We start from the raw sequence: 27,929 nt of genomic DNA, 5'->3' as shown, positions 1-27,929 counted from the left end.
TTTATATATATATATATATATATATATATATATATATATATATATATATATATATATATATATATATATATAAGTGTTTTTGTTAAAAAGCATTTTACTCTTTAAAGTGGAATTATACGAATAACAAATTCATATTTAGTCAGACTTTAATGCAAATACAAAATATTCGGTGATAAATCAAAATTTCGTTGTGCATGAAGTCTATTCATTGCTTAAAGCAAAAGTAACAACTGAAAGAGTAGTTTGTGTGTGTTAGGCAGCCGAGCAAAAGATTATTAATCGTTGACTTTTATGCAAATTAATTGTTTTCGTAGTACTGGTTTAATTTTAAAAAGTATGCTCCATTTTATTTTTCACCATAATACAAATTTTGCAGGCATCATAATATAGGGGAGATTGACGAGGATGTCACACAACGTATAGGGGTGGGGTGGATGAAGTGGAGGTTAGCGTCGGGAGTCTTGTGTGACAAGAAAGTGCCACCGTTACTAAAAGGTAAGTTTTATAGAGCAGTGGTTAGGCCTGCCATGTTGTATGGAACTGAATGTTGGCCGGTAAAGAACTCACACACCCAGAAGATGAAAGTAGCAGAGATGAGGATGTTGAGGTGGATGTGCGGGCATACAAGGATGGATAAGATTAGGAATGAAGATATTCGAGAGAAGGTGGGTGTGGCCCCCATGGAGGACAAGATGCGGGAAGTAAGACTCAGATGGTTCGGGCACATTCAGAGGAGGAGCACTGATGCACCGGTGAGGAGGTGTGAGCGACTGGCTGTAGTGGGCACGCGGAGAGGTAGAGGAAGACCTAAGAAGTATTGGGGAGAGGTGATCAGACAGGACATGGCGCGACTTAGGATTACTGAGGACATGGCCCTTGATAGGGAATTATGGAGGTCGAGCATTAAGGTTGTAGGTTAGGGGAGAGTGTGAATATTTCTACAGCACAATAGAGGGAGACTATCCAGTTAGGAGTTAGACTAGGAATGTCATTGGTCGTCTATTGATGCAGGGCTTTACCTTCTAGTTGTACTATACCAGCCATCTATTTCGTATTTCGTATTTCGTATCTTGTATTTCATATTTCATATCTCTTATATATTGTTGTTATTTTTATTACACATTTTTATGGTACTAATATATCATCTCCTATTGCTTTTTTGAGCCGAGGGTCTCCTGGAAACAGCCTCCCTACCCTTCGAGGTAGGGGTAAGGTCTGCGTACATATTACCCTCCCCAAACCCCACTTGTGGGATTATACTGGGTTGTTGTTGTTATTGTTGTTGCATAATATAGGGAATGTATATGCAGAAATTAATAGTAATAAAAGCATTGTCATACATGAATTATTTATTTCAAAAAAGTATATTTATCTCTAATTAAGTAGTTTAATCCCCGTATTATTAATACATACTATATTATTTTTTCACACTACATGCATAATAGTACATAGATTCTCGCATAATTAAATCAGTATATTATTTAATAGCGTTAACCAAACATATGCGGTGATTATTTTTTCTTATCTAGCCAATCAAACACCGTATTATCTTCTGCGAAATTTTATATTGGATTATTTGAATACAACTAAACAAACTACCTCTAATATATAACAAAAAGTTTAAGTTCTATATATTGACACTATAAAAGAATTTTATACAATCATGTCATTTATTAAGTAATTACAAATAAATCTCTTAATAAGTAGTTGATAATCCACAAAAATAGTACATAATTGTTTATTACAAATTAAAAATCACCAACAACATAAAAAAATCTTTACAATGTCTGTGCATATAACTTAAATCCTATAGATCTACTTATTCAATCTTAAATAGTGTCCACTTCCTAAACCAAAAACCTATAACTCAATGGAGCAAAATATTTAAGTCTCTTGACTAAGTAATTATGTTGTGACAATTGACTAATCCCAGTATTAAAGTTAGATCTACCCACCTAATCACTGTTAATTTTTCAAATGTCGTACCAAATCAATCTGATTGGTGTTATATTATTTCCCATATTTTAAGACTTGTGAGAATTTAACTAATATCATGCTAGAATATATGGCAAATCTCCACATTCTCAATTAGTACTTTTAGTTTACAAATGATATCGGAATTATTAGATATTTATTTTACATGAAAATGAAAATGCTACAATTACAAGAAAAATCTTTGATTATCTTACATCTTGTTTGGATGGTTGTTACCCATTGTATCGTATCGTATTGTTACTTTAAATACAATATTTGTTTTGATTGTTACTTAAATTTTATTGTATCGTATCGTTAAATCCATCGTTACATAACGACGAAATGTGCCACTTTATGTAACGACCGATTTGGTGTGGTCGCGTCGTTGCCTTGTCTTTTTCTCTCAATCTCACCCTTTATTATTATTAAATTATTTTATTTTATCATTTACCCTATTTTTTTATATAGTAATTTTACCTTGTATCATAATTTTTCTTTATAATATTACAAGTTTATTCTTCATATTGTTGGTGTGTGATATCATGAAACGATGACAAACAGCATAATCTATCCAAATATTGTATTTATCAAACAATACAATACAGTACGATACGATACATTATGAAACGATGCGTAACAACCATCCAAACAAGCTGTTAGGAGAGAGAAAACAATAAAAGAAAGAAAAAACATTTCCTCAACTTTATTGGAATTATTTTTCTCTCAAATAAAGAGGAAAAGTACAATAAGATCAGGGGATTTTATAAGGCCATATTCTGCAAAAAAACAATAACGACAGCTTAGCCAACAATATAAATAACGTTAGCCAAATAATGACAGCTTAGCCTGTTTGGCCAAGTTTCTGAGAGGTCAAAAGTATTTTTTTCTTTCAAAAAAATACTTTTAAAAAAATTTAAGTTATTTGGCCAAGACAAGAGGGGTTGCTCTGATGGTAAGCAGCCTCCACTTCCAACCAAGAGGTTGTGAGTTCGAGTCTCCCCAAGAGCAAGGTGGGAAGTTCTTGGAGGGAAGGATGCCGGGGGTCTATTTGGAAACAGCCTCTCTACCTCAGGGTAGGGGTAAGGTCTGCGTACACACTACCCTCCCCAGACCCCACTAAGTGGGATTATACTGGGTTGTTGTTGTTGTTGTTGTTGTTGGCCAAGACGGAGAAGTACTTTTGGCAGCAACTTTTCTGCTTTTGGGAAGAAGCAGAAAATTCTAACTTTTTCCAAGAAGCAGAAGCAAAAAATTAATTTGTTCAAGACAAAACTATCCTCACCGTAAATTTATATTTTTCAAATTATCCCTTACTGATTAAGCCTTTTCTTTTCTTTTTTGTTTCTAGTTTCTACCATTCTTTTAAAACTAGAGATATCATATACTCCCTCCTTCATATTAAATGAGATACTTTCCTTTTTAGTCTATTCCAAAATAAATGACACATTTCTAAATTTGGAAATAACTCAACTTTAAACTCTTTCATTTTACCCATTTACCCTTAATGAGAAGCTTTTATAACCACACAAATATCATGGCCCTACAAACTTGTTACCCCTTAAGTTTTTAAGACCACAAGTTCCTAAAGTTTTCTTCTTTTTTCTTAAACTCCGTGCCGAGTCAAACTACATTAGGTTTATCTTTCACACCTCAGTTTTAAGTTTTTAACAATTAATGAAATTTATAGTATAATAAAATTTATGTTTTCAATTCTTTGGCTAGAATAAAAATAAAATAATTACCATCTACCTATACCTAATTCCACTTCAAAATTCTATCTAACACGACCAAATTTGATACCAAACAGAGGCCATGCAAATCTGTTGATGTCACACGAAATCATCAGTTGATCTCACCATTTGTACAGCTAATTAATTATAAGTTGAGTTGCATCTAATTAATTAAATTAACCAATTATTAATAACCACGTATTGATTGCTGGCTCTGGCAATTCCAACCAGTCTTTTGAATTATTATATTATGATTGTTTGTACAAGTTATATGTGGTTGATCTGAATGCTTACACAATAAACAGAAAAAGTGAAACTTATGGAAAAATAAAGAAAAAGAAAATACCGGCGCCACACTCCAATCGGCTAAATGCTAGTACGTGATATCCCCCCACCCCCCACCCCACCCCCACTTTATTTGGTACAGAAAATTAAGATTTATCGGAAACAACCTCTTTATCTTCACAAGTTAAGGATAAGGTTTACGTATATTTATCCTCCCCAAACTTCATTTGTGACATTATATTAGATAGTGTAATTTCACATGTGGGGTCTAAGGAGGGTAGTGTATCCGAAGACCTTACTCCTATCATGTGCAGATAAAGAAGCTGTTTCCAATAGACTCTCGGCTCAGACAAGCACAATTACAGCACTAAAGTAAATTGAAATATAAAAATAGTAGATAGTTATTGGAAAAGAAGTAGTCAACAACAAAATAATAATCAGGGGCGGCCCAACGAGTTTTGTGGCTTAAAGCCAAATTTTACGAGGAGCCTCAACTTTCTTTTTCTTTTTTAAATATTTATTTATTTGAAGGCTATTTTTCTAGCTAACTTAGATACAAAGTTATTAATAGTTTTCTTTTAATCAATAACTCCTAATAAATCTTTTTTTATTGACAATATATCTAATCCATTTAACTTTTCTCGAGATATTGTTGATCTTGGGTAAGATGTTATCAATTTTAATTTTGAAAACTACCACCGGTAAGAGATATTAACATTATGCCATAAGCAATATAGGCATTGGAAAAAGAATCAAATCTGTTTATTTGATCGAGTGTATCAATTAAACTGTTATCTTCTAATAGTTCTATTTTTCTTAATACTTTTAATTCCGAAAATAAATCTAAATCATCTATATTGAATTGATTATTATGCTTTAAGGAACATTCAAGATTAAGGCAATTTTTTTTCAAGATTTTAGTCATCTAGTGATCTTAATTTTTACTGCTAAAGAAGAAACAAAAAATATTTCATATAATTCGAATTGTTCAAATCTATTTTGAAGTGAAAAAAATAGTCTTATCTACTATGTATAAAGTAACCAACTCCAAAGGACTCTTCGAAAGATTTTGAGATTTTATTATCAACATTCTCATCAAATTTTCACTTCATATATATCACACGTTTCTTACGAAATTCGGGTTTGATATTCATTTCAAGTGTAATTTTCTTGGCAAAAATCATAGCAGTTGCAAATCCTCTCTATGCTTGTTAAAGAAAGAAATTAAACACTTTTTCACTTCACATAACCTTTTCTTAAACTTATACATAGCCTATTAGGTATAACAAAAAATAGGGCTCCCGCAAATATGAGCCTAAAGCTGTTGCTTTACTTGCTTTACGGAAGGGCCACTCCTAATAGTAACTAACCGAATCAGAAGCAACAACAGATAATACTGGAAATCCAAGAAAAAGACAAAACAAGAGTAATACTACAACTATCGGAATGGAAGGAAAGTGCGTTTTACTGTTACTAACCTTCTACTTTAATCCTCGACATCCATCACTTTCTATCAAGAATCATGTCCTCGTTAAGCTGAAAAAGATACCATATCCTATCTAATGACAAACACAAAAGGCAATTTGATTCAGCTTAACAATAATGACATTTGAATTAAAGATCTCTTAAATCATTTACAAACATATGTAATCCACTAAATTATAAAAATGATTATCCATCTTATAGCTACGTACCTTCACTTTTTGCTTTATATAAAACACAATCTTAAAATTTTGCTTCTCATTTGAACAAAAATCAAACTTATTCCGCTGCCCCCACAGATTCATATATTAGTAAACAATGTACAAAAAAATTAATCAAAATCATTGACTATATTTATAAAGTAACATTAAAACTTTGGAATTTTCCTTTCCTTCACTTTTATTTTGGCAAAAATGAACTCAACCTTCTAGAAAAAGAACTCTTTATTCGTTACTTCGTTTATTTTAATTTATGTAGCGGTGTTCGAATTACAATAAATAAATAAATTTTTTATACTCATAATGTTTATATATTTTTTTAAATATTTTAAATTATTAATTATTATGACATATAATACTTTTATGTAATTTTATAATAAAATTTATATTTAAAAAATTTGATTATCGAAATTGAAACCGCAAAGTATAATGGGATAGAAAAAGTAGTATAGTACTAAATATGAAAAAATTAAATTAAAATCAAAGTTTCTATTTATAAATATTTGCTTGCGCCTACTCAATCACCTTAGGATTTCTTCCTTTCACATTTGCCATTTTCACTCTCTCTTCAAATTTCTTCAACTTTCTCTCTCTAGAATGCCTCAAGTAGATTTAGAGACTCTAGTTTCAGCCTGTGCCGGCGGCGGATATGACCGGAAAGTTGCATGTGAAACTTTAGCGGACAGCGCCGGCGAAAAACCGGTGAAAAATGATTTAAACGCCGATGAGAAGGAACCAGAAAATCCGCCTGATTTTCCGCCGGAATCATTCTGGCTTTCGAAAGATGCTGAGTTCGATTGGTTTGATCGGAATGCCTTTTTGGAACGTAAACAGTCCACGAAAGGTATCGGTCCAAATCCGACGAACTTAAATACTCCAGGTTCCAATTCGAATTCGCAGAGATTTTCGTCGACTTTGAAAAATAAGGCTTCGATTATTGGACTACCGAAGACTCAGAAGGCTAGTTTCGTCGATTCGAAACGCCGAACTTGTAAACCGGCGAATATACGACTTTTCCCGGCGAAGCGGTCTGAATCCACATTGAAATCAACTTCAGTAACTGAACCGTCATCGCCGAAAGTATCTTGTATGGGAAGAGTAAGATCAAAACGCAATCGCCGCCGTTCATCGGAAAAAAAATCTAAAAAATGTGAAAAATCACTCGAGCGATCACGAAGCAGTAGCGAGAAACGCAAAACTGGATTCTGTTCACGGTTACTATCGATATTCCGGTCTGGCCGGAATCAGAAAAAACCGGCGAGGTCTAGTACGGAGAAAGCACTGGATTCTAGGGTAGAAGGATCGGTAAAACCACTAAAAAAAAGCAAGAGCGTGAGCGTAGGGAAAACACGCGGAGGTCCAGTTGGTGTTGAACCGGTTTCTGAACCGGCCGGTTTAGGAGGAATGAAACGGTTCGCCTCGGGCCGGAAATCGGAATCATGGGGAGGCGATGAAATCAACGCAGTTGTTTAAAGTGTGGGTCCCAACGGAAGAAGTTTGAAAAAGAAGAGCACGAAAAGTCAAGTCTTATATGGTAGTAGTTGGAATTTTTTTTGGAATATGGCGGTAAAATTAACGGCTTTTTCACTTACTCCGTTAAACTTAGCTGTACTTTTTTTGGAAAATTTTCTTCTTTTTCCATCTTTTTTAAATTATAAATGTTTTCCTTTCTCCTTGCTTTTTTGATATTTGACCTTTTCAATATTAGGATAATGAATAGGTTTATATATTGTAAATAGATTTGGTTTTGGAGTGAAGGCTTGTAAATTTTACTGTTTCTGGTAGTTGGATTATAATGAATACGATATCTGTATTTGAACCTTATTAAATTCGAATTCACTCAAGAAGCCTGATATTCGTGTTTCCAAATAAAAATCCGACATCCTTCCCTCCAAGAACTTTCCACCTTACTCTTGGGAAGACTCGAACTCACAACCTCTCGGTTGGAAGTGGGGGTTGCTTACCATCAGAGCAACACCTCTTGTCATAAGGCAACTCTATATTCATAGTTCCAACCCCAAATTTCTAATTAAGAATAAAAGAGTATTTACCACTTTATCACGGTTCAAATATACAATAAGGATTAAGGACACCATCACTGATTGGATTTTTCTTATATATATATAAGCACTTTTTACATCAAATTCCAACTGACTGATTAAAAATGAACTAATTAAGGAAAACACATCGCGAGAAAGAACTGGGACTTGGCACGAGTTGGCTCCAGAAGAGCTGCTTCCACGTCGGTTTATTACTCTCCAAATAAATAATCAGTTAAGTACTAATTGGACTCAATTATTGGACAAATAATATTTATTGGAGTTAGATACAACTTGAGAATCAATTTTACTAATGGGATTCTTATTATTTTATTTGCCAAGTAAGCAAATGGTTTCATCTCCCATATATGGCGTAATTAATCCGAGGGACAAAAAATTACTCGTATTAAATATTTACATTAAATCAATAAAAAAGTAATATATTCCCAAATCAACAGAAGTTTCTTGTGGACAGGAGAGGGTAGCATCTCTAAGAAAGCTTTGCATGCATGGGAGAAAGTATGTATGCCCAAATCAGAAGGAGGATTCAATATTATCAGCATCGCATTGTGGAATAAAGCTGCTATATGTAAACAATACTGGAATTTATGTAAAGAGAAGAACAAACTCTGGATTCAGTGGATTCACAGCTACTACATCAGAGGCAGGAACATATGGGAAGTCCAACTGAAGCAAGCATCATGGATGATGAGTAAGATTATGAAAGCAAAGAAGACATTTGAGGAAGCAGGATTTAACCATGAAGATATCAGAAAGATGAACTATTGTTCAATCAAGCAAATATACCACAAGCTGAGAGAAAGCTTAAACAAAGTGAGCTGGAGGAAAGTTGTATGCAGAAATGCTGGCTGTCCTAGGTGGACATTCATGCTAACAATGACAGCACATGGCAAGTTATATACCAAAGACTGACTGAGTAACTGGGGATTACAAATTGACCAGGTGTGTATACTATGCAGAAAAGAAAGTGAAACTATTCAACATCTATTCTTTGAGTGCTCTTACGCAGTTGAGTTGTGGGGCAACCTGTTAAATTGGTAAGGGATAAGAAGACCAGTATATGGATGGACTGAGGAGTTATGGGCTGAAAAATGGTTGAAGAGGCAAAATGCAAGTACTAAATTATTCAAGATGACATTGGCGGCATGAATATACTACATGTGGCAGGAAAGAAATGCCAGAATCTTTCAAGATAAAGTGAGACGATGGGAGATACTGAGCAAATTGATCATATATGAACTACACTGTCGAAGCAATAAACATGTGGAAAAAGCACTAAGTAGACTGGATTGGTACTCTATGTAAATAGTTTAAACAATCTAGTAATAGCAAGGTAGTTAGGGGGGGGGGGAGTAGTACAAAAAATTTAGGACATATGTAAGAGTTTTCTGAATTTACTTGTAAATATTTTTCCTGGTAAATGAAAGTCTAATTACCAAAAAGAAAAGTAATATATTCACGGAATTTAACATTTGGGACTTCGAATAAATTGAGTTTTTATTCGTTTACTTTTATGAACCAACACAAGAAGAATTTTTTTTTAAAAAAATAAAAAATAAAACAAGATTAACTTATTGGCTAATAAAAGTTTGATGACCAAGAAATGTTGTAAAATAAAAGGAATTGGAGTTATTGGTAGAATTAATATAGAAGAAGAAAACAAGAAGCAAAGACAATTATTTAGTCGTACAAGCCTTTGACATTAAGTGATGATTAATGTCAAAAGCGTGTATAATTATCTAGTCGGCAGAGATGGTTGAAATAACAAGTCTCAAATATTCTTGCATTTAATTCCTTTTTTCTCAATTTTCTTTTTTGGGTTTATTTAAAATTATTTCAAGCATCTTGAAATTCTACTACATGCAATTATCTTCATGGAACTTACTTAACGAGCTTTTCATCAGGGGGATATATTTATAAAGATACATATATAAAATAATTGTTTCCCCTATACATATAAAAATATCTAATTAACATTTACTTGGACTTCATACATCTGAATTTGCCTTCCATTTAAGGGCTGTACTGGTCTTGCATTTCTCTTGCACCTTGAATCCAATGGAGCTCTCAAAGCTTCTACTTGCTCTCTTGATATTGATCTCACCTGCATTCACATTTTTTTTTTCATCATTTCATAAATACAAAATTAACCAAAATTAATTTGATGTTGTACACATGTGATTATTAAAAATTAGGTCTTCTTAACCATGAATTATCTAGCTGTTTTCAATCAGTGGCGAAGCCGGAAAATACCCTTTGCTAGTATCAAAGTCTATTTTTAATCAATGACAAGTAATATTTTACTTTATATGTAGTATAATTTTTCGGCGAAGAGTGTTCAGTTGACCACCCTTCGGTCAATATAGCTTCGCTCCTATTTTCAATAACAACAACATACCCAGTGTGATCACTGAAAGTGGGATGTGGGGAGGATGGAGTGTATGCAAACCTTACCCCTACTTCGTGTGAGGTAGAAAGATTGTTTCCGATAACCTATTTACCTTACACAATCTCATTAAAATATAATTGTGTATTCTTACATATAAAACTGTAACATATTCAGTCCCTATTTGATCTTACCCACTAATTCGGGTAATGTTAAAAAATAGCCATTTTTGTTCTTGTAATCATAAAATAGTAGAGATTCAAAAGTTTTTCAAAAATAGTCAATTTCTGAAATCCCAGGAAAGTGTTATAGATTTCGAAAATCGGGACAACATGTTGGATTTTTCACTTGTTTAAGCATCCATGATACTGTCATAATGTATCCAAATTAAAAGTGGCTATTTTTTAACCAATTTTTGGGCATTGGCTGTTTAAGAACCGGTCCTAAAAGTGGCTAACCAGTACAATCAGTCCTAAGATACTAGTGTATTTCCGCAGTATGGGATTCGGAAAAAGTAATTTGTACGCAGATCTTGCCCCTATCCAATAGAGGTAGAGAGACTTTTCCGATAGACCTTCGGCTCAATCAATTTTAAGACTTGGGGTCTAAAAAGAGTAATGTGCATGATGATTTTACTCCTACGCTATGAAGATAGAGAAACTTTTTCTAATAAACCCTCGACTCAAATCAGTCTTTAAGATGTGACACAATAATAACTTTTCTCATATTACTAATTATTTATTTACACTAACAAATGAAGCTCAAGTCTTTCAAAAAATAACAAAGAGAAAGGAAAAAGTAGAAAGATTTCCATACCTTGCCAAGGATGTGCCAAGAGACATTTTCAGAGCATGGTGGAGTAGTTAAAGAACCAGTGTATGAGTAATATTTGTGTGTGTGTTTCCTTATTTCATGTGTATCTATGGTTCCCAGCTGAATCTGTGTTTCTTTCTGTGATGCCACGTCCCTTGCCAGCTCATTCAGTTTATTTTGAAGCTAAACATTAAAAAATAAAGAAAAAGAATTTCAACATTATTAACCTTCTGTGTCCAATGGCATATTAACATTGTTAGTTCAAAAGCACTCAAACGATGAAATCAGAGTAATATGATTGACTAACTAATGCTATTAATGAAATATGTTCAACATTGTTATCTGCCGTGCTATTTGTATATTATGCCCCTTTACTATTTTATAATTGAGGAAAATGATCTTTTTAAATTTTTTACGTGTAAAAGTACATCTCTCATGTATAAAAAAAAAAAGAGGTAGGATCATAAAACACAAAATCAGTTTGTAAAGAGGCAGAAAACCAATTGACCCGGAAGTTTTCAACATTGCTTGTCAAACACACTCAAAGAGGTAGGATATTTCCCATTTTTATAGGAATTTTTGTACCAGAAATAATCATATCTTCAATTATAACCCTCGGGAATGTAGAAGGCTCGAGAAAATACAACAACAACATACCCAGTATTATCCCACACTGTTAGATCTGGGAAAGATAATGTGTATACAGACTTTACCCCTACCTTGTGAGGATAGAGAAGTTGTTTTCAATAGACCCTCGGCATGGCTCGAGAAAATGGTATCTCTAATTATAGCTTCTTTAGGATGAATGTAATAATAAATTAATGTAAAGAGAATATTGTGGTAATACCTTGGTCATTAGGGGATCAGGATGACCAATATGGAAGAGGGTTGCCAATACTGCTATACTATTGTCTTCAGCAAAATGAACTAGATGAAGCTCTGCAGCATATCTGTAAAAGATTTTAACATGTTATTAAGATATACACTTCTTTTATTTATCAAAGCTCATCCTAATCTTCATCGAGGTTGTTGTCAGTGGCGAAGTTAGGAATTTTCCCAAGAGTATTCAAATTTGAAAGAAGTGAAAAAAAAATTCCGAGAAAGGGATTCAATATGTTATATACCTCTAAAACGTAATATTTTATCTATATACACAGTGTAATTTTTTAACGAACCCTTATGACCATGTGAGTTCGCCAGTGATTACTGCCTTAGCTTTGTCCTATCATTTGTATAATGGAGTTCGTCATTTATTGACGGATTTTGCGGGACACTCGACATATTATACTCCTTGAATTACACACAGGACACCAAACATGTTTTTTTTAAAAAAAAAATAATTAGTGGTGTCGAGCCGTTCGACCAATAAGTCACGGTTTAGAGTCATGGAAGCAGCTACTAGTACTTCCATCAGGGTAGGTTGTCTATAACACACCCTTAGGGGTGTGGGCATGCGACCCTTCTCCGAACCCTACGTGAATGCAGGATGCTTCGTGCACTGAGCTGCCTTTTAATTAGTGGTGTCGAGGTCAAATTATGAGCACTTCGACTATTCCACCGAGTATTTACTATCTCCCACTAGCATATGTATCGACTCTCTACCTTTTTGTCTTTATTGGGATTTTAACCTTGATATTCAAAAAAATTTACCACTTCATTGATGCGTGAGGCCACTCTTGAATGCATAATTACAAGAGAAAAAGTGCATACTGAGTGCCATCAAGTCGGTGTTCAGAAGGAGAATGCCAGTGCATTTGCTTCAAGTTGTAAGTTTTACCATCCACAACCAAAGTTCCTGCATTTTCCCCATATTTTATCTGCAACCATTGGTATCAATATCAGTCTCATGAGAAATTAATAATAATGGAAAAAATTATCATGTCAATTATCCCAATAAGCACAAAAGATAAAAGAGAGAAATAAAAATAAAGAAAAATTAAAGAACAGAGGTAAATAGTTCAAGGAAAAGAAGGATAATTCCCTAATTAAACCTAAAGAAAACAAAAAAAGCAAAATTCCTTTTGAGACATTGATCTCTAACTTTTCTTCTTTTATTTAATTATCTGGTACTGGTTAAACTAATTCATATTCGTGTCGCGTAGTGCTTGTATACGAGGGCAATGTTTCATTTAGGAATCTTTTCCATTTTTCAAGCTCAAAACTGAGATATTTGATTAAAGATGATTAAAGATGTTCCCTGCTGGTTGATCTTTGACTTCAATCACTCTAGAAAATCTTTTAGTTTTACAACAACAACAACAACATAATCAATATAATCCCGTAAGTGGGGATTGAGAAGGGTAGTGTACGCAATCCTTACCCCTACCTTCTGCAGGTAAAAAAGTTATTTCCGATAGACCCTCGAGAATAGCAAAGTCACAATAGTACAGAAAACAATGTTTTAAATTTTGTTATGCAAAAATAAAAGGCTCATTTACATAAAATTTTCGAATTAGGTGCATGAATATTTCCTTGCACAAGGTACTATGTCACATATGCATGAATATGCAAATAACATGATTGGCAAAAAGGAGTTTAGACAAATAAAAAGATTTAGAAAACTAACCCCAACATTAAAGCCATTATCAACCAAAGTAGCAACTTCAGAATGATTATATTGCATAATTAAGGGCTTCAAATTTTTGTTAATAACAAGATTAGCACTGTCAATGTTTATTGGGGACTGAGATTTGCCAGTTGAGCAGGCTGAAAATGTTGGGTTCAACCTTCCCCAATTATTTGGGCCTATTGGGCCTGTGTAACCAAAATTGATTTTCAAAGCATCACCTAACCAAAAAAGAAAATTGTGTAAATTAATTAATACTAGAAGATTGCGTGGAAATGTTAAAAATAAAGCTCATATATTCTACCAAAATATTAATGAAGTTAATCAATAGGCATAATAGTCCACGTTTAGATTAAACTATCAAAAAGATAAGGTTTTAATTTGTCTTTCAAGAACTGCTTGGTCTTCATCTAAATTATGTACAATTCTTGGGGTCACAGTACAGTAGGGGTGTCAAATAGGCGGTTTGAGCCGATTATGGGCGGATCAAAATGGATTTAGTTAATAATTGAGCGGGTTAAATAACCGTAAAAATAGCACGATTTAGTCAGTTTTCGGACTGGTCATTCAAAAATAGTCAGCGTTTATCAAGTCAATGAAAAATAACCACTATTTTGCTGCAACAGAGACTGGTCCATCATAATATACTGGAGTTCGGTGCACCTGTGTATGAACTCAAGCATATTATGTTGGACCGGTATACTTTGTTGGCTCCAGTATAATATACTGGAGATTGGAGTACCAGTGCTCCAAACTCCAGTATATTATGCTGGACCAGTATACTTGCTGGAACTCCAGTATATTATGCTGGAGTTCTAGTGTACTTATGCTGGAACTCCATCATATTATGCTGGAGTTCCAGCATACGTACACTAGAACTCTAGTATAATATGCTGGAGTTCAAGTATACTTATGCTGGAACTCCAGCATAATATACTGACATATTTTTTCGGGTTTTGAACAGTGTTTTCGCTCAAATTTATCTTTACATGAAAAGTGGCTAAATTTCGATTACTTTTGAAAGTGGGCTATATTTGAACGACCAGTTGTAAATCTGGCTATTTTTGAATTTCTCCCCAAATAACTAGTCGAAAAGTTACTTGGGCTAAGTGTGCTGGATCAAGATGAGCTAAAATTTGAGTCATAGCCCAACTCGTCCAATTTTTATCAAGCTTTACTTAGAGCCCGTTTGGCCATGAATTTTTTTTTTTTGAAAATTTTTCATTTTTTTCGAAATCAGTGTGGCCATAAAATTTCATTTTTCACTTGGAAAATGAATTTTGTAATTTTTCGAAAATTTGAAATACCCCAGAAAACTGTCTTTCAAAATTTTCACTCAGATCACTCACAAAAATTCAAAACAACCCAAAGTTATATTCATGTCCAAACACAACTCTAAATTTCAAATAGCATTTTCACTTGAAATTTTTTCCAATTTTTTTCGGAATTTTACAATTCTTTTATGTCTAAACGGCCACTTAATATGTGTTATTTTCTTATTATTGTATGTTTACTAAATAAGACTTTTTTTCCTTTTGTTATGGTCATATATAACATATCAAACACAAAAAATATTTCTATGATATTTTGACAAAATTACTCATGGATCAATTTGGGTAAAAATCATCCCAAACTTTAAATGGGTTGAGATGAGTTGAATGCTGAGTTCAATAAATAGACGGGTCAATAACTAACCCAACCTTAAACGAGTAGAGTGAGTCATTTAGACTTGGGCCAAATTTAACAGCCCTACGGTATAAATATTTTGGTCTAGATGTTTTAAATTTACAAGCAAAACTCTGTTATGTTATAGAGGACAAAAACAAAAAGCAACAAAAATAGAGCCTCGATCACTAATTCGTCAAATATTATTCAACGATTAAAGCAAACAATAATTTCCAAGTAGTATGGTTTTATACGTGTACTTCACTACTAAAAGTTTCATAAATCATAACAATCATCAAGAAAATTAAACACTTAATTTAATACTTTACTTTAATAAAGCTGAAAGAAAAACCATTTTTATGACTTGTGTTTAGGATCCAGACATAATAAATTCTTTTATTGTAAAAATAAACTCTGTCCAAAAATTATTTTAAGTCAGAGGTCTTGAATCTCAAGTGAATCATATATTCTTGAGAGAAGACATGCATGCATAAAGGGTTCTAGGAAGCTAACACATGAAAACCCTCTCAGAGGCGGATTCAGTATTTAAATTTTATAGATTCAACATTTAAGTTTGTTAGCAATGGCGAAAGCAGGATTTTCACCAACAGGATTCAAAAAATTTAAAAAATAAATATACGAAGAAGCTAAGGGGATTCAACATCTAATACATATACATGAAAAAAAATTATTGACCTTATATGTAGTGTAATTTTTGGCAAAAGGGGATCGGCTGAACTCCCTTCTGCCTACCTAGCTCCGCTCCTGCTTAACATTGAACTTATTATATTTTTAAAGTTATGAGTTCATATCTACTATCTTTTACAACTTTAATGAATGTTTACACATAAATTTATACCCGTCTCGAAAATTATGCGTACAAATAAACCTATAGCTAACTAGTTTATTATTTTTTACAATTTTAATGAATGTTTACACACAAATTTATGATCCGCCTCGAAAATTATGGGTACAAATGAACCTATAGCTAACTAGTCTACTATTTGTTATAACTTTAATGAATGTTGACACGAAAATTTATGATCCGCCTCGAAAATTATGGGTACAAATGAACCTATAGCTAACTAGTCTACTATTTGTTATAACTTTAATGAATGTTTACACGAAATTTATGATCCGCCTCGAAAATTATGGGTACAAATGAACCCGTAGCTAACTAGGTAGTATAATGCTAAATCCGCCATGCTAAAACTTGTCAAAAACTTTGTTCTAAATACTTTAACTAAAGACCTGACCTATTGAACACTTGATTTATTCATCTCGTACAAATCTTTTCATTTCAAGAAAGAAGAGAATATAGTGGACTTACCAGATGCAGTAGAGAATAAATTGAGCAGAAGAATTGCACATACATTGACCACCCAAACTAAAATTCCACCAACAGAAGCCATTACTGATCAATTTCCTGAAAACCCAACAATGAAGAATTCGAATGAAAAACTAAATCAAGAAAATTTTGTATTATTGAAAAGTTTTTTTGTAAGTTTCAAATTGATGGCTTACAGAGGATGTCTGAGGCAGAGACAACTCATTTTCTGTCCTTATTTATAAGCTTTAGACAAACCTTTTACTATATCAGCAGTAGCCCATCAAGTGATGTGGAGCCCATTAAGTGATGTAGTGCAGTGAATGAGGCTACTTCTCTCTTGACCAGAGGTCTCGAGTTCGAGCTATGAGTATGGAAAAATCCTTGGTAGGGAGCGCTACCCCCGAATGGGGTCTTATCCGATGCGAATTCGGATATAGTCGGGCTCCAATGCGGGTACCGGACACAAAACCAAAAAACAGTAGCCCATTATTTGCATTTGCCTTTTTGGGTCTGGGAATTCTTTTGTTTTTACCTGAGGATAGTTCTTTTCTATTCCAACAAGTAAAAATTTGACAAGTCATTTTACTAAGAGTAGAATTTCTTGGATTACATCTTATCTGACTTAAACTACTCCTTTTTATCTCCATTAATAATTAATTACTTGATTATAGTTCGTGTCCTTCATCTCCTTCAACTAATAATAAATAAATAAATACATAATATGAAAAATCTAGCATAGCATGCAACATGGCCGGAGCTAGGAGGGCGGAAAGGGGTTTATCTGAACTCACTTTTTTGTAAAATTAGATTGTGTATATAAGATAAATTTTTTTTATGTATATATATTAGATTTGAATCTTCTTGGATTCTATATATATCTATTTTATTTATTTTTTAATTTTTCTTGATAAAAATTCTGGTCAACCATTGGTCATACACCTAGTATCACTTTGAAGAAGAGGGTCAGCAAACCAATATTTTCACAATCTTCACGGGATTTTGTAAATTATTGAGAGGTGGATTTATTACTACTTGTTTGGAAATGTATATTATATTGGATGAAGGAATAAGAATATTGTGAATTTATTAGATTTTTTGGTAAATACAAGTATTGTTTTCTAAAAATGTGTTACAATGACCCGTGACTTTGGATAAAGAGAAATAATTTATTACTGTTACTGAGACAAACATTATGGAAAAAATGTACATGTGATATCCCAAGTGGCACTAATTAATATTGGATTTAATTTAACTATATTGATATTGCACGAAAAAATTTCATATCAATATATTTTAACATGTTGTAAAACGTAACTTGCTTTATTTTTCAAGATACCAATCTCATTTTCTACCGACAGTTTTTTATATGTGACCTTACAGTATAAAATTTATTTACGGTTTCAGTATATAGAAATTAAACTCATTAAAATTTTGGTCGCCTGTTTTCTCGATTTATAAACCTACAATATGAGTGTTCTCGAATGTGAGTGTTCTCGAAGAGAAAATCGTAATGAGATATGAGACGCATATTATGATTTGAGTCTTGAAAATTATTTTAGAACTCAAAGGCCAAAAAATAATAGTAATTTCACCTTAGGAAAAGAAAGAAGAAGAAGTAGGAAGGGTTAAGGAATTTGCCCTTTTGCCTTTTTTCTTTTAGAGTGGATGGTGACAACCATATTCATCTTTGTTGCAGAAGCCACAAGTATCCACTGTGAATTTAGAGGTCACTAATCTCTCAAAGGGTACATTCCACAATATAAAAAGTTGTGGCACAAAAAAGACCTAAAAGGATTGGATTTGACAAGAAGAAATAGGCATCCAATTTCTTTTCTTATCGGAGAGATTAATTTAATATTAGGCTAAAACGTCTTAAAGTTACTCTTAACATGATGTGATATTAGTCACTTTTGGTTTTCAATCTTTTTAACGACCAATATGAGACTTTATTTGCATACCCAACAATCTCGTGAAAATAGCATGGGCTAGCCAGTTTTCGGACTGGTAATTATAAAATAGTCAGCGTTTGCAAAATCATTGAAAAAATAGCCACTGGTTTGCTACAACACAAAAAGTCCCAGCATAATATATTAGAGATTGATGCACCTGTGTATGAACTTCCAGCATATTATGCTAGAACTCCAGCATACAGAAAGTTCCAGTATAATATAATGGAGATTGGAGCATCTGTGTATGAACGTCCAGCATATTATGCTGGAACTCCGGTATATTATGTTGGAAATCCCGTATATTATGCTGGAAGTTCACATGTGAAAAATACCGGAACTCCAGTATATTATGCTGGAAGTTCACATGTAAAAAATTCGAACGCAAGTATATTATGCTGGAATATTTTTCGGATTTTGAGCTGTGTTTTCGTTCAAATTTATCTTTACATGAAAAGTGGCTAAATTTCGATTACTTTTGAAATTGTAGCTATTTTTCAATTACCACTCGTATATCTGGCTATTTTTGAATTTTGCCCCAATCTATAAATTCTACGTGACCCATTAACACGATTCATAAGTTAATGTTTGAGATTCAGTGTGTGGTACCCATATTTTTAGAGTATTTGTGGCAAGCAAAGCCTGTAACTAGCTTTTTCTTGTTGTGCGTGTCTCCAAGCTCGTAACAGCGAGCAAACCGAGCCCCGCACCATCATCGTCATACTCGTTCTGCCAAACTTAGGCTATGATATCACTTATATGGTTAAAACAGTTTAAAGTTACTCTTAACATAGCGTGATATTGTCTATTTTGGATCAAACCTGTACAGTTTCCCCCAAAAGGTCTCACCATTAAAAATTCTTTACATCTTATATGTATGCTCCCAATTTTTTCAGCTACTAATGTAAAACCTTGTTCGCACACGCAATATTTAACTATTCAAGATTTAAATTTTGCTAGATCCTTTTTTTAATATCAAAATTAACTTTTCAATTGTTCTTTCAACAGTTTCACTTCTAAAACTACTAAACACAATTAACTTAATATATTATGTTGTTGTGTTTTGCCAAATAGTGTCAAATAAAGATGGAGTACCAAATAATGTTTCTTTAAGAATAATATAGAACCTCCCTCGTGCTAGATCTAATTTTATTTCCGGCAATTAGTTGCTAGTTCCTTTTTTGTTTCTATGTTTTTAATTTTAAATTAAATATATTCTGTTTTTTTCCAGGAAAAAGTAAAGTGGGAAGAATCTAACCATTTCCCCTTCAGAATGTTTAAACTATAGTGCCAATTGGATGAGAAGGGGCCAAGATTTTCCAACTTGAATCTTGTTTCTTGTGACAATTACAAATACAAATAATTCACCAACTAGAGATAATTACAAGATATTATGTAGAGTTGGTCACGAGGATCCAAAGTTCTAAACCTTTTAAGTTACTGGGTTCTAAATTAATAATTTATACATATTCAATAGATTTTTAAGATAAATACATGTTAAAATAGCATGGTCTAGCCAGTTTTCGGACCGGTCATTCAAAAATAGCCAGCGTTTGCCAAGTAATTAAAAAATAGCCACTATTTTGCTGCAACAGAGACCAGTCCAGCATAATATACTGGAGTTCGGTGCACCTGTGTATGAACTTCTAGCGGTATACTTTGCTGGCTCCAGTATAATATACTGGAGACTGGAGCACCGGTGCTCCAAACTCAAATATATTATGCTGGACCGGTATATTATACTGGAACTCCAGTATATTATGCTGGAACTCCAGTATATTATGCTGGAGTATTTTTTCGGATTTTGAACAGTATTTTCGTTCAGATTTATCTTTACATGAAAAGTGACTAAATTTCGATTACTTTTGAAACTATGACTATTTTTGAATGACTACTTGTAAATCTGACTATTTTTTAATCTCTCCCTAAATACATAGATTGGACCAAAACGATTGGATTCGACCAAACCCGTTCTCGATGGGCTAGCTTCGCCCCTGTGCATACGCCCCACCCTCCTCGGATCCCATTTATTTATATTATGTACCTTATGTTTTTCTCTCTCGGAATTTGAACCGTAGGGTTCCACGTTTTCAGTCGCTACATTTACTTATAGGCCACACTCCTAGGTGTGACTCACTTTGTTCTTGTGTCGAGTCCATACACACAAGAACATTAGTATGTTATTAAGTCCGAGTTTTGGTTCTTAAAGGGGTTAAAATGTGTCGTCAGAATATATATACATAAAAAACTAATAATTTTGAACATATATATACAATATTATTTTTCGACGAAGGGGTTCAGAACCTCCTTACACCCCCTTAGTTTCGGCCCTGGAAGGCATGTCAAATAATTTTTGCTCGAACTATATATAAAATTAAAAATATTTCAAAACATATATGTAGTAGATGTACACCATTGTTACAAAGAAATAACCAATCTAGCTCTCCACTCGCAGACTTTAAATCCTGGATTTGCTAACTTGCTAGAATAATCAATCTAGTATATTATTAACCAGAGATGCTACCACTCAATAGCTGAAACAATATTAAACACACATTCCATATAAGAAACCAAAGCTAATAAAGAACCAGTTGAGCACAATACTTGGATTTTACCAAAATTATTATTGAGAAGGAGAGCCTTGGTGTAATTAGTAAAGTTATTGTCATGTGATCAGGAGGTCACGGGCTCAAGCCGTGGAAAGAACTTCTTGTAGAAATGCAGGGTAAGGCTGCGTACAATAGACTCTTGTGGTCCAACCCTTCCCCAAACCTGGCGTAATTGATAAAGTTGATGCCATGTGACCAGGAGGTCACGGGTTCGAGCTGTGAAAATAGGCTCTTGCAAAAATGTAGGGGAAGACTGCGTACAATAGACCCTAGTGGTCCGGTCCTTCCCCGGACCCGCACTTAGCTTAGTGAACCGAATTGCCCATTTTTTACCAAAATTATTATTGAATTATATGCATGTTGCAGTGGATTCCAGCATTGTTCACTCCACTTTTACTAGAAAGCTAAAATTAACTCAAACAAGATGCAATATAGATTGCCATAGAGTTAATCACTTTTCGACCATTATTAGTTTTTCTATTTTTTGTTCTACTGTACAAACAATAAAACACCAAGTATATTCTCGCAAGTGGGGTTTGGGGAAAGTAGTGTGTACGCAGACCTTACCCCTACCTCGTCTAGGTAGAGAGACTGTTTTTTGTTCTACTGTACAAACAATAACACACCAAGTATATTCTCGCAAGTGGGATTTGGGGAAAGTTGTGTGTACGCAGACCTTACCCCTACCTCGTCTAGGTAGAGAGACTGTTTTTTGTTCTACTGTATCAAGAAAAAATACATCTATATATTCTGGAGAATTATGCAAGAAACTCAAAGTGAGTAAGAGAATCCTAGAACAAACAAGAATAGAACAAAGTGTTGACAATGATATCAGCAGAAAGCAAAATGTAGGGCCAGAAGGTTTCAAAATGAGCATAAAATGCAAACACTAAAAGCCACATTCTTAATCTTATAACTACTCAAAGTGCAAGAACCATATCTTACCAAAAGATCACCATGCTTCAAAGTATAATACATACTTTATGATTTGTGACAAAGTGGAGGAAGCCTGTCTTTGGACCATAGAACATGCTAGTCTCCCAACTTCCACAACAAATGGCTACTATTGACTTACCTTTTTTCTTCTGAGCTTGAAAATACTTTAAAAATCTCCATAGTCAACTTTGATAATATTTTAAATATATTACGCGGACTCTCCAAAAATATTACTGCACCTAAAAAAATGCACTACTTTTTAGGATCCGACTATAGCCAACGACATTTTTGGGGAGTCACAGTAGCATTTTAAGACCCCATCTCAAACCAATGTGCATTCCCTGATAATTCTAGCACCACACACTCTTTTAATGAGAATACTTAACTTAAAAAAAAAAAGGCAATCCGATGCACTAAGCTTCTATTATGCACGCGATTCGGGGAAGGGTCAGACCATAATGGTCTATTGTATATAGCTTTATCCTGCAGGTTGTTTCCACGGCTCGAACTCATGATCTCCTGACCACTTGGCAGTTGGCACCAACTTTACCAGTTACGACAAGGCCTCCTTCATTACTTAACTTCAACAAATGGCTACTATTACTTACTTTTTCTTCTGAGCTTCAAAATACTATAAGAATCTCCATAGTCAACTCTGATAACATTTTAACTATGTTGCGCAGACTTTTCAAAAATGCTGCCGCATCTGTGTTGGATCCTCTAAAAATACATTACTTTTTGAGGATTCGAAACGCACTCGATTACATTTTTGGAGAGTCCGAGTAGCATTTTAAGACCCCATCTCAAAGCAAGGTGCAGTCCTTGATAATTCTAGTGCCACACACTCTTTGTAATGAGAATCCTTTAACTAAAAGGATTATTAAAAGTAGTACTATAAATACACCCTCCTCTTCTTCATTTCTTCACTCATCTCTCATTTCTCAAACTCAAATTCTCAATTCAAGTTAAATCATGCCCCGTACTTCTAGAGTGCGCTCATATATTTGGGAACACTTTGAGGTGGTAGAAGAAAATGAAGAAGTTCATAAAGTAAAGTGCAAGAACTGTGGTCGAGTCTTAAATTTTCGTCTAAAGTGGGTGGGCACAGGCTGTTTAAGGAGGCATATGAAGAGTTGTCTTGAGCGTTCTCCAGAAATTCGTATTTAAGTTGATTTGAGACAATTTGTGTTATTTTAAAATTATTAGACATATTTATGCTTAATGTTTTAGTTTGTTAGATTAATTTAAAGTATTATTATGCAATGAAAATTTGAAATGAAACTGTGAAAGCCTTTGAAGTTTGATCCTTATATATCAAGTTATTATAACACTCTAGTGTCCAGTATAAGATTTATACTATACATTATATTTTTTTCATGTTCATTGTATTATCTTCAATTCGTAATGATTTTTTCAAATATAAGGGTTTTAAAACCTTTGAAATTTATTCAAACACTATTTTATGAGATTGTCTTTTTGTTATATATTTTTACTTTATATTAATATAAATTACGATAGTTATACAAAATATAAAAAAAATAACATAAACCCGGCTCTGCCCGGCCCCTTAGACCCGTAACCATTTCAATTCAATTTTTACCCGGATGAGACCGGACCCGTTAAGCCCGATTTAAAAAAATCAGTAATCGGCCCGAATTGGTGACCGGCCGGTCACTTTTTTCTCAACCTGACCCGGCCCGCCCCACCCATTTGACACCTATATAAGAAATACAAGAATAGTACTAATACTACTGGTGAGAATATGAAAAAGGTCAAGAGAATTAAGATCAGAAAATTATATGTAGCATCAATTATGTAGAATAATTATTATGCAAGCACATAATCTTAGTTGATAGTAATTAAAAGAGGAACTAAGAACATGAAGGAGAGAAACTTAAGGATGACAGATTTAATGGTCATGCTTGCTATACCTTGCAATTGAGAGGGTGATGAATTAGTTTATGAGCCATATTACACTACAACATATGCTCTAACAACTAAGAAGTTGACTAAGACAATAAAGGGAGAATTAATCATAATATCATATGGGCAATATTTATCTTCAAAAAATTTCGAAATCCGAGCGTGTGGGCCCAAGGGTTGACTTTGTTGACTTTTCGAGCAGAGTTGAGAATTGTTATAAATTGAATGATTAAGAGTCTTTGGGTATATTTTGATTGTTTTGTACGTTGTTTGAATAATTTCGGATTGTTTGGTATTGGTTGAAGAGTTAAAGAGGAATTGGAGTCGCTTATCGGATTTCGGAGCGAGGTAAGTCTCATGTCTAACCTTGTGAGGAGGAAATTACCTTGTAGGTGTTAAATTTATTATGTGCTACTTGTTGTGGGAGCTACGTTCGCACGAGGTAACGAGAGTTTGTACGTGGCTAAAAATCATGCTTATGTCCAGATAAAATTAGAACTTTATCATGAGATATTTGTATTACCTGAACTTAACTAATTAGTTTAATTACCTAAAACTTATAAATTTAATTTGATTAGAGATCATTTTAGTACGAACCTCATTACCTCCAAGTGTTTGGCGGGATATTTGATTGCTGGTAACAATTATGCTTACTTTTTATCCCTGTTCTTGTGTTGCAAATATGTGGCTCGTAGTTCGATAAGTTTCTTCTCTTCTTGTGAATCAGACTGAATGCCTTGGTAGTATATTTGAGAGCATCTATGGTTCGTGTCGGTAGACTCTCGAAAGTGTACACATTATTCTGGATGGCATCGTACGACCTCAGCATAACTCGTGTGAAATATCGCTAGGAGTCCGAATATTCATGAGATTTCCCTTTTGATTAAGATCTAGCATTTACATGATATGCCTTATTTGGTCGAGATAGCGCCTGATACCCCTTATGTGTTTGAGGTAGACCTTGATATTTTTTATTTGTTGAGATAGTATATGAGATTTGAGAAATTTATGTTGTTATTAGGTTTGAGGATTATGTTAGTTACAGTTCTTACCTCAGTATTCCTGTTGTGTTTCATATCTATTTATGATTTATTATATTGATTTATTGGATCATTGTATACAGTCAAAATCGGGCTCGTCTACGACATGATAGATCGGGCTCGGAAGTCGAGGGACTAAAGATCAATCCCAAGTCCCACTGAACCAGAACCCGAGGTCAAAAATGTCTGTCTTCGAAAAACATTTGAGTCCGTGATCCCGGAATCGACCCTGACCCCAAACGAGTTCGAGGGAACACTGTTAGCATAACCAACAAAAAATCAAAATACCCGTGACCGGTCAGATATTACGGCCGGAATCTCGGCACGTATAATTAAGGAACCGGTAAATCAGCAAATCAAGAAATTTTTACCTTTTATAGAATTATACCTAAAGTAGGACTCCCCTACTATATATAGTGGGTTTGATTACTTGTAAAGGATGGTAACACGTATTTCAAAGTAGTATATTTTTTTTTCGTTAAGCTCTTGTTCTCTTGTACCTTGAGATCAATCGAATTGCAACCAGTTCAAGTATGACTGACTTTCCAGGGCTGTAACTGTTCAAGTCGTGTGGTTTGAATTTACTTTATCATTGTTTATTTCAATTGCAATTTAATTTATCGCTTTATGTCAAGTTAATTCGCGTATCCTTAAAACCACTTACATATTCAATTGTTATCCAATTATGAGGGTAAACACTTTGGTGCTCACTGTGAGGCTAAGGATAATAGTGGTTATTTGATACAAATTTTCATAACACACTCTACTTTACACTTGTTCTTTGAAGTGTCTCTTATTTCAGGTTAAAACTCAAAAATGTCAAACTCTCAATCAACACCCCTACATGTTTGACAATGAGTTCGGTCATCACGGTAAAATAACAACATAGCGCCTGGTAACGAGGTACCGCCCATTGATACATCAGGATTCCAGTCGCAGACCTGTTGGATGCTAACTCGCATTGGGCTATCGACACAAATGTGCCTACCGAATCCGAGAAAAGCATCCGTGGTGAAGCCCGACTAACAGCACAAAACACTCAAAATAATGGAGAAGATAGGATCAATTTACGGATGATCTTTGAAATATTACGGTCTCAACAGGCGGCGATAGCTCAGTTACAGAACCATAGCCGCACACCAAGCAAAATTTAACACGATCCGTCCCGAGAAATCGCCCGCAGGAACGAACCGGTCGCAGAAAGGTTAAATGGAAATGAGTCAGGAACTAACCCCAAGATTGTAAACATGCTCGAGGAGCTGGTAAAACAGATAGAATCAGGAGAGAAGAAAATCGAAGCAAATGATAAAAAGGCAGAAATCTACAATTCCAGGGTCGACCAAATCCCGGGAGCGTCACCGTTACTAAAAAGCATGGATTCCAAGAAGTTCGTGCAAAAAACTTTCCCTCCGAGTGCAGCTCCAAAGCCGATCCCTAAAAAATTCCGCATGCCCGAAATTTCTAAGTACAACGAAACGACCGACCCAAACGAGCATGTTACCTCCTACACATGCACCATCAAAGGGAACAATTTGGAGGATGATGAGATCGAGTCTGTCTTGTTGAAGAAATTCGAAGAAACCCTATCAAAGGGAGCTATGATATGGTATCACAACTTACCTCCTAATTTTATCGACTCATTTTCTATGCTTGTAGACTCTTTCGTGAAAGCACATGCCGGGGCTATCAAGGTCGAGATCAGGAAGTCGATCCTTTTCAAAGTAAGACAAAACGATAAGGAGAGGCTCAGGGAGTTCGTATCTCGGGTTCAAATGGAACGGATGGACCTGCCACCACTCACTGGTGATTGGGCCGTTCAAGCTTTCACCCAAGGACTCAATGTTTGTAGCTCGGTGGCTTCACAACAATTAAAGCAAAATCCGATAAATATCCGGCTGTTACTTAGGCCGACGTGCATAACCAGTATCAATCAAAAATTAGAGTCGAAGATGATCAATTTGGGGCTCCTTCGGGGTCCGTTTATCCCGTTGGATTCGTCGACAAAGTCAAGAGTGATATCAACCGTGAACCGAGGTCAAACAAGAATCGGTATCAGCCTTACAATAGAGATCGAAGAAGTAGTGGGTCGGGGCGTAATTCTATGCAAAGTGAAAGGACAAGTGATCGGGGTCAGAGCAACCGGGGACTCATGAGAAAGAACGGTTTCGACAGGCCTATCGGGCCTAAGGAAGCACCAAGGTTATCAGAGTACAACTTTAATGTCGATGTTGACGACATTCTATAAGCTATCGGATGCATCGAGGACACCAAATCTCGACCTCTACAATCCGATCGTGCCCGAAAGTATCCTAACCAGATGTGCAAATATCATGGTGCTCACGGCCACATTACTCAAGATTGCCGTTAGTTGAGAGAGAAAGTATCCCGGCTGTTCAACAACGGGCACCTTCGAGAATTCCTGAGCGACCGAGCCAAAAACTATTTTAAGAATATGGATTCTAATAGACAAACCAAGCAAGAAGAACCCCAACATGTCATTAACATGATCATCGAGTTAATATCCCTCAAGGGCCGATGTTGAAGCGCACCAGGGTATCCATCACAAGGGAAAAATGTACTCGAGATTACATACCAGAAGGAACCTTGTCTTTCAACGACGAGGACATAGAGGGGATCGTGCAACCCCACAACGAAGCACTGGTAATATCGATACTTATAATTAAATCTCGAGTTAAGCGTGTGTTAATTGATCTAGATAGCTCGGCCTACAAGATCAAATAGTGCCTGCAGTCCGAGTTCTAAATGGATTCAACATGGCATGTGAAACCACTAAGGGGGAGATAACACTACCAGTGAATGGCACCGGGACCTTCCAGGAAGCCAAAACATGAGGGCAGTGCCCTCAACTTTGCACCGAGTATTAAAATTCCCAACACCGGGAGGGGGAGAGGGGGGGGGGTTAAAACAATCTACGGAGAGCAACCATCCGCAAAGGAAATGTTTGC

At 34.7% G+C, this 27,929-nt stretch overlaps 2 protein-coding genes across 2 annotated transcripts; one reads left to right on the top strand and one right to left on the bottom strand.

The window, feature by feature from the left end:
* The first annotated feature begins 6,213 nt into the window (after window positions 1-6,213).
* On the top strand, window positions 6,214-7,518 carry LOC104242662 (uncharacterized). The gene has a single exon (XM_009797732.2). The coding sequence runs from the start codon at window positions 6,287-6,289 to the stop codon at window positions 7,160-7,162; it is 876 nt and encodes a 291-aa protein (XP_009796034.1). The 5' UTR covers window positions 6,214-6,286; the 3' UTR covers window positions 7,163-7,518.
* Window positions 7,519-9,505: 1,987 nt separating this feature from the next.
* On the bottom strand, window positions 9,506-16,717 carry LOC104242650 (alpha carbonic anhydrase 1, chloroplastic). The gene is made up of 6 exons (XM_009797721.2): window positions 16,510-16,717; window positions 13,515-13,735; window positions 12,659-12,765; window positions 11,796-11,898; window positions 10,952-11,131; window positions 9,506-9,853 (listed from the first exon to the last, which is right to left on the bottom strand). Exons 1-6 carry the CDS (start codon window positions 16,589-16,591, stop codon window positions 9,716-9,718), a joined length of 831 nt encoding a protein of 276 aa, XP_009796023.1. The 5' UTR covers window positions 16,592-16,717; the 3' UTR covers window positions 9,506-9,715.
* Between the last annotated feature and the right edge of the window lie 11,212 nt (window positions 16,718-27,929).

Source organism: Nicotiana sylvestris, chromosome 7 (assembly GCF_000393655.2).
Source record: "Nicotiana sylvestris chromosome 7, ASM39365v2, whole genome shotgun sequence".
In the NCBI taxonomy this organism is placed as follows: Eukaryota; Viridiplantae; Streptophyta; class Magnoliopsida; order Solanales; family Solanaceae; genus Nicotiana; species Nicotiana sylvestris.
Note: the sequence above shows the minus strand (reverse complement) of the source record. Positions and strands in the feature narration are given on the sequence as shown.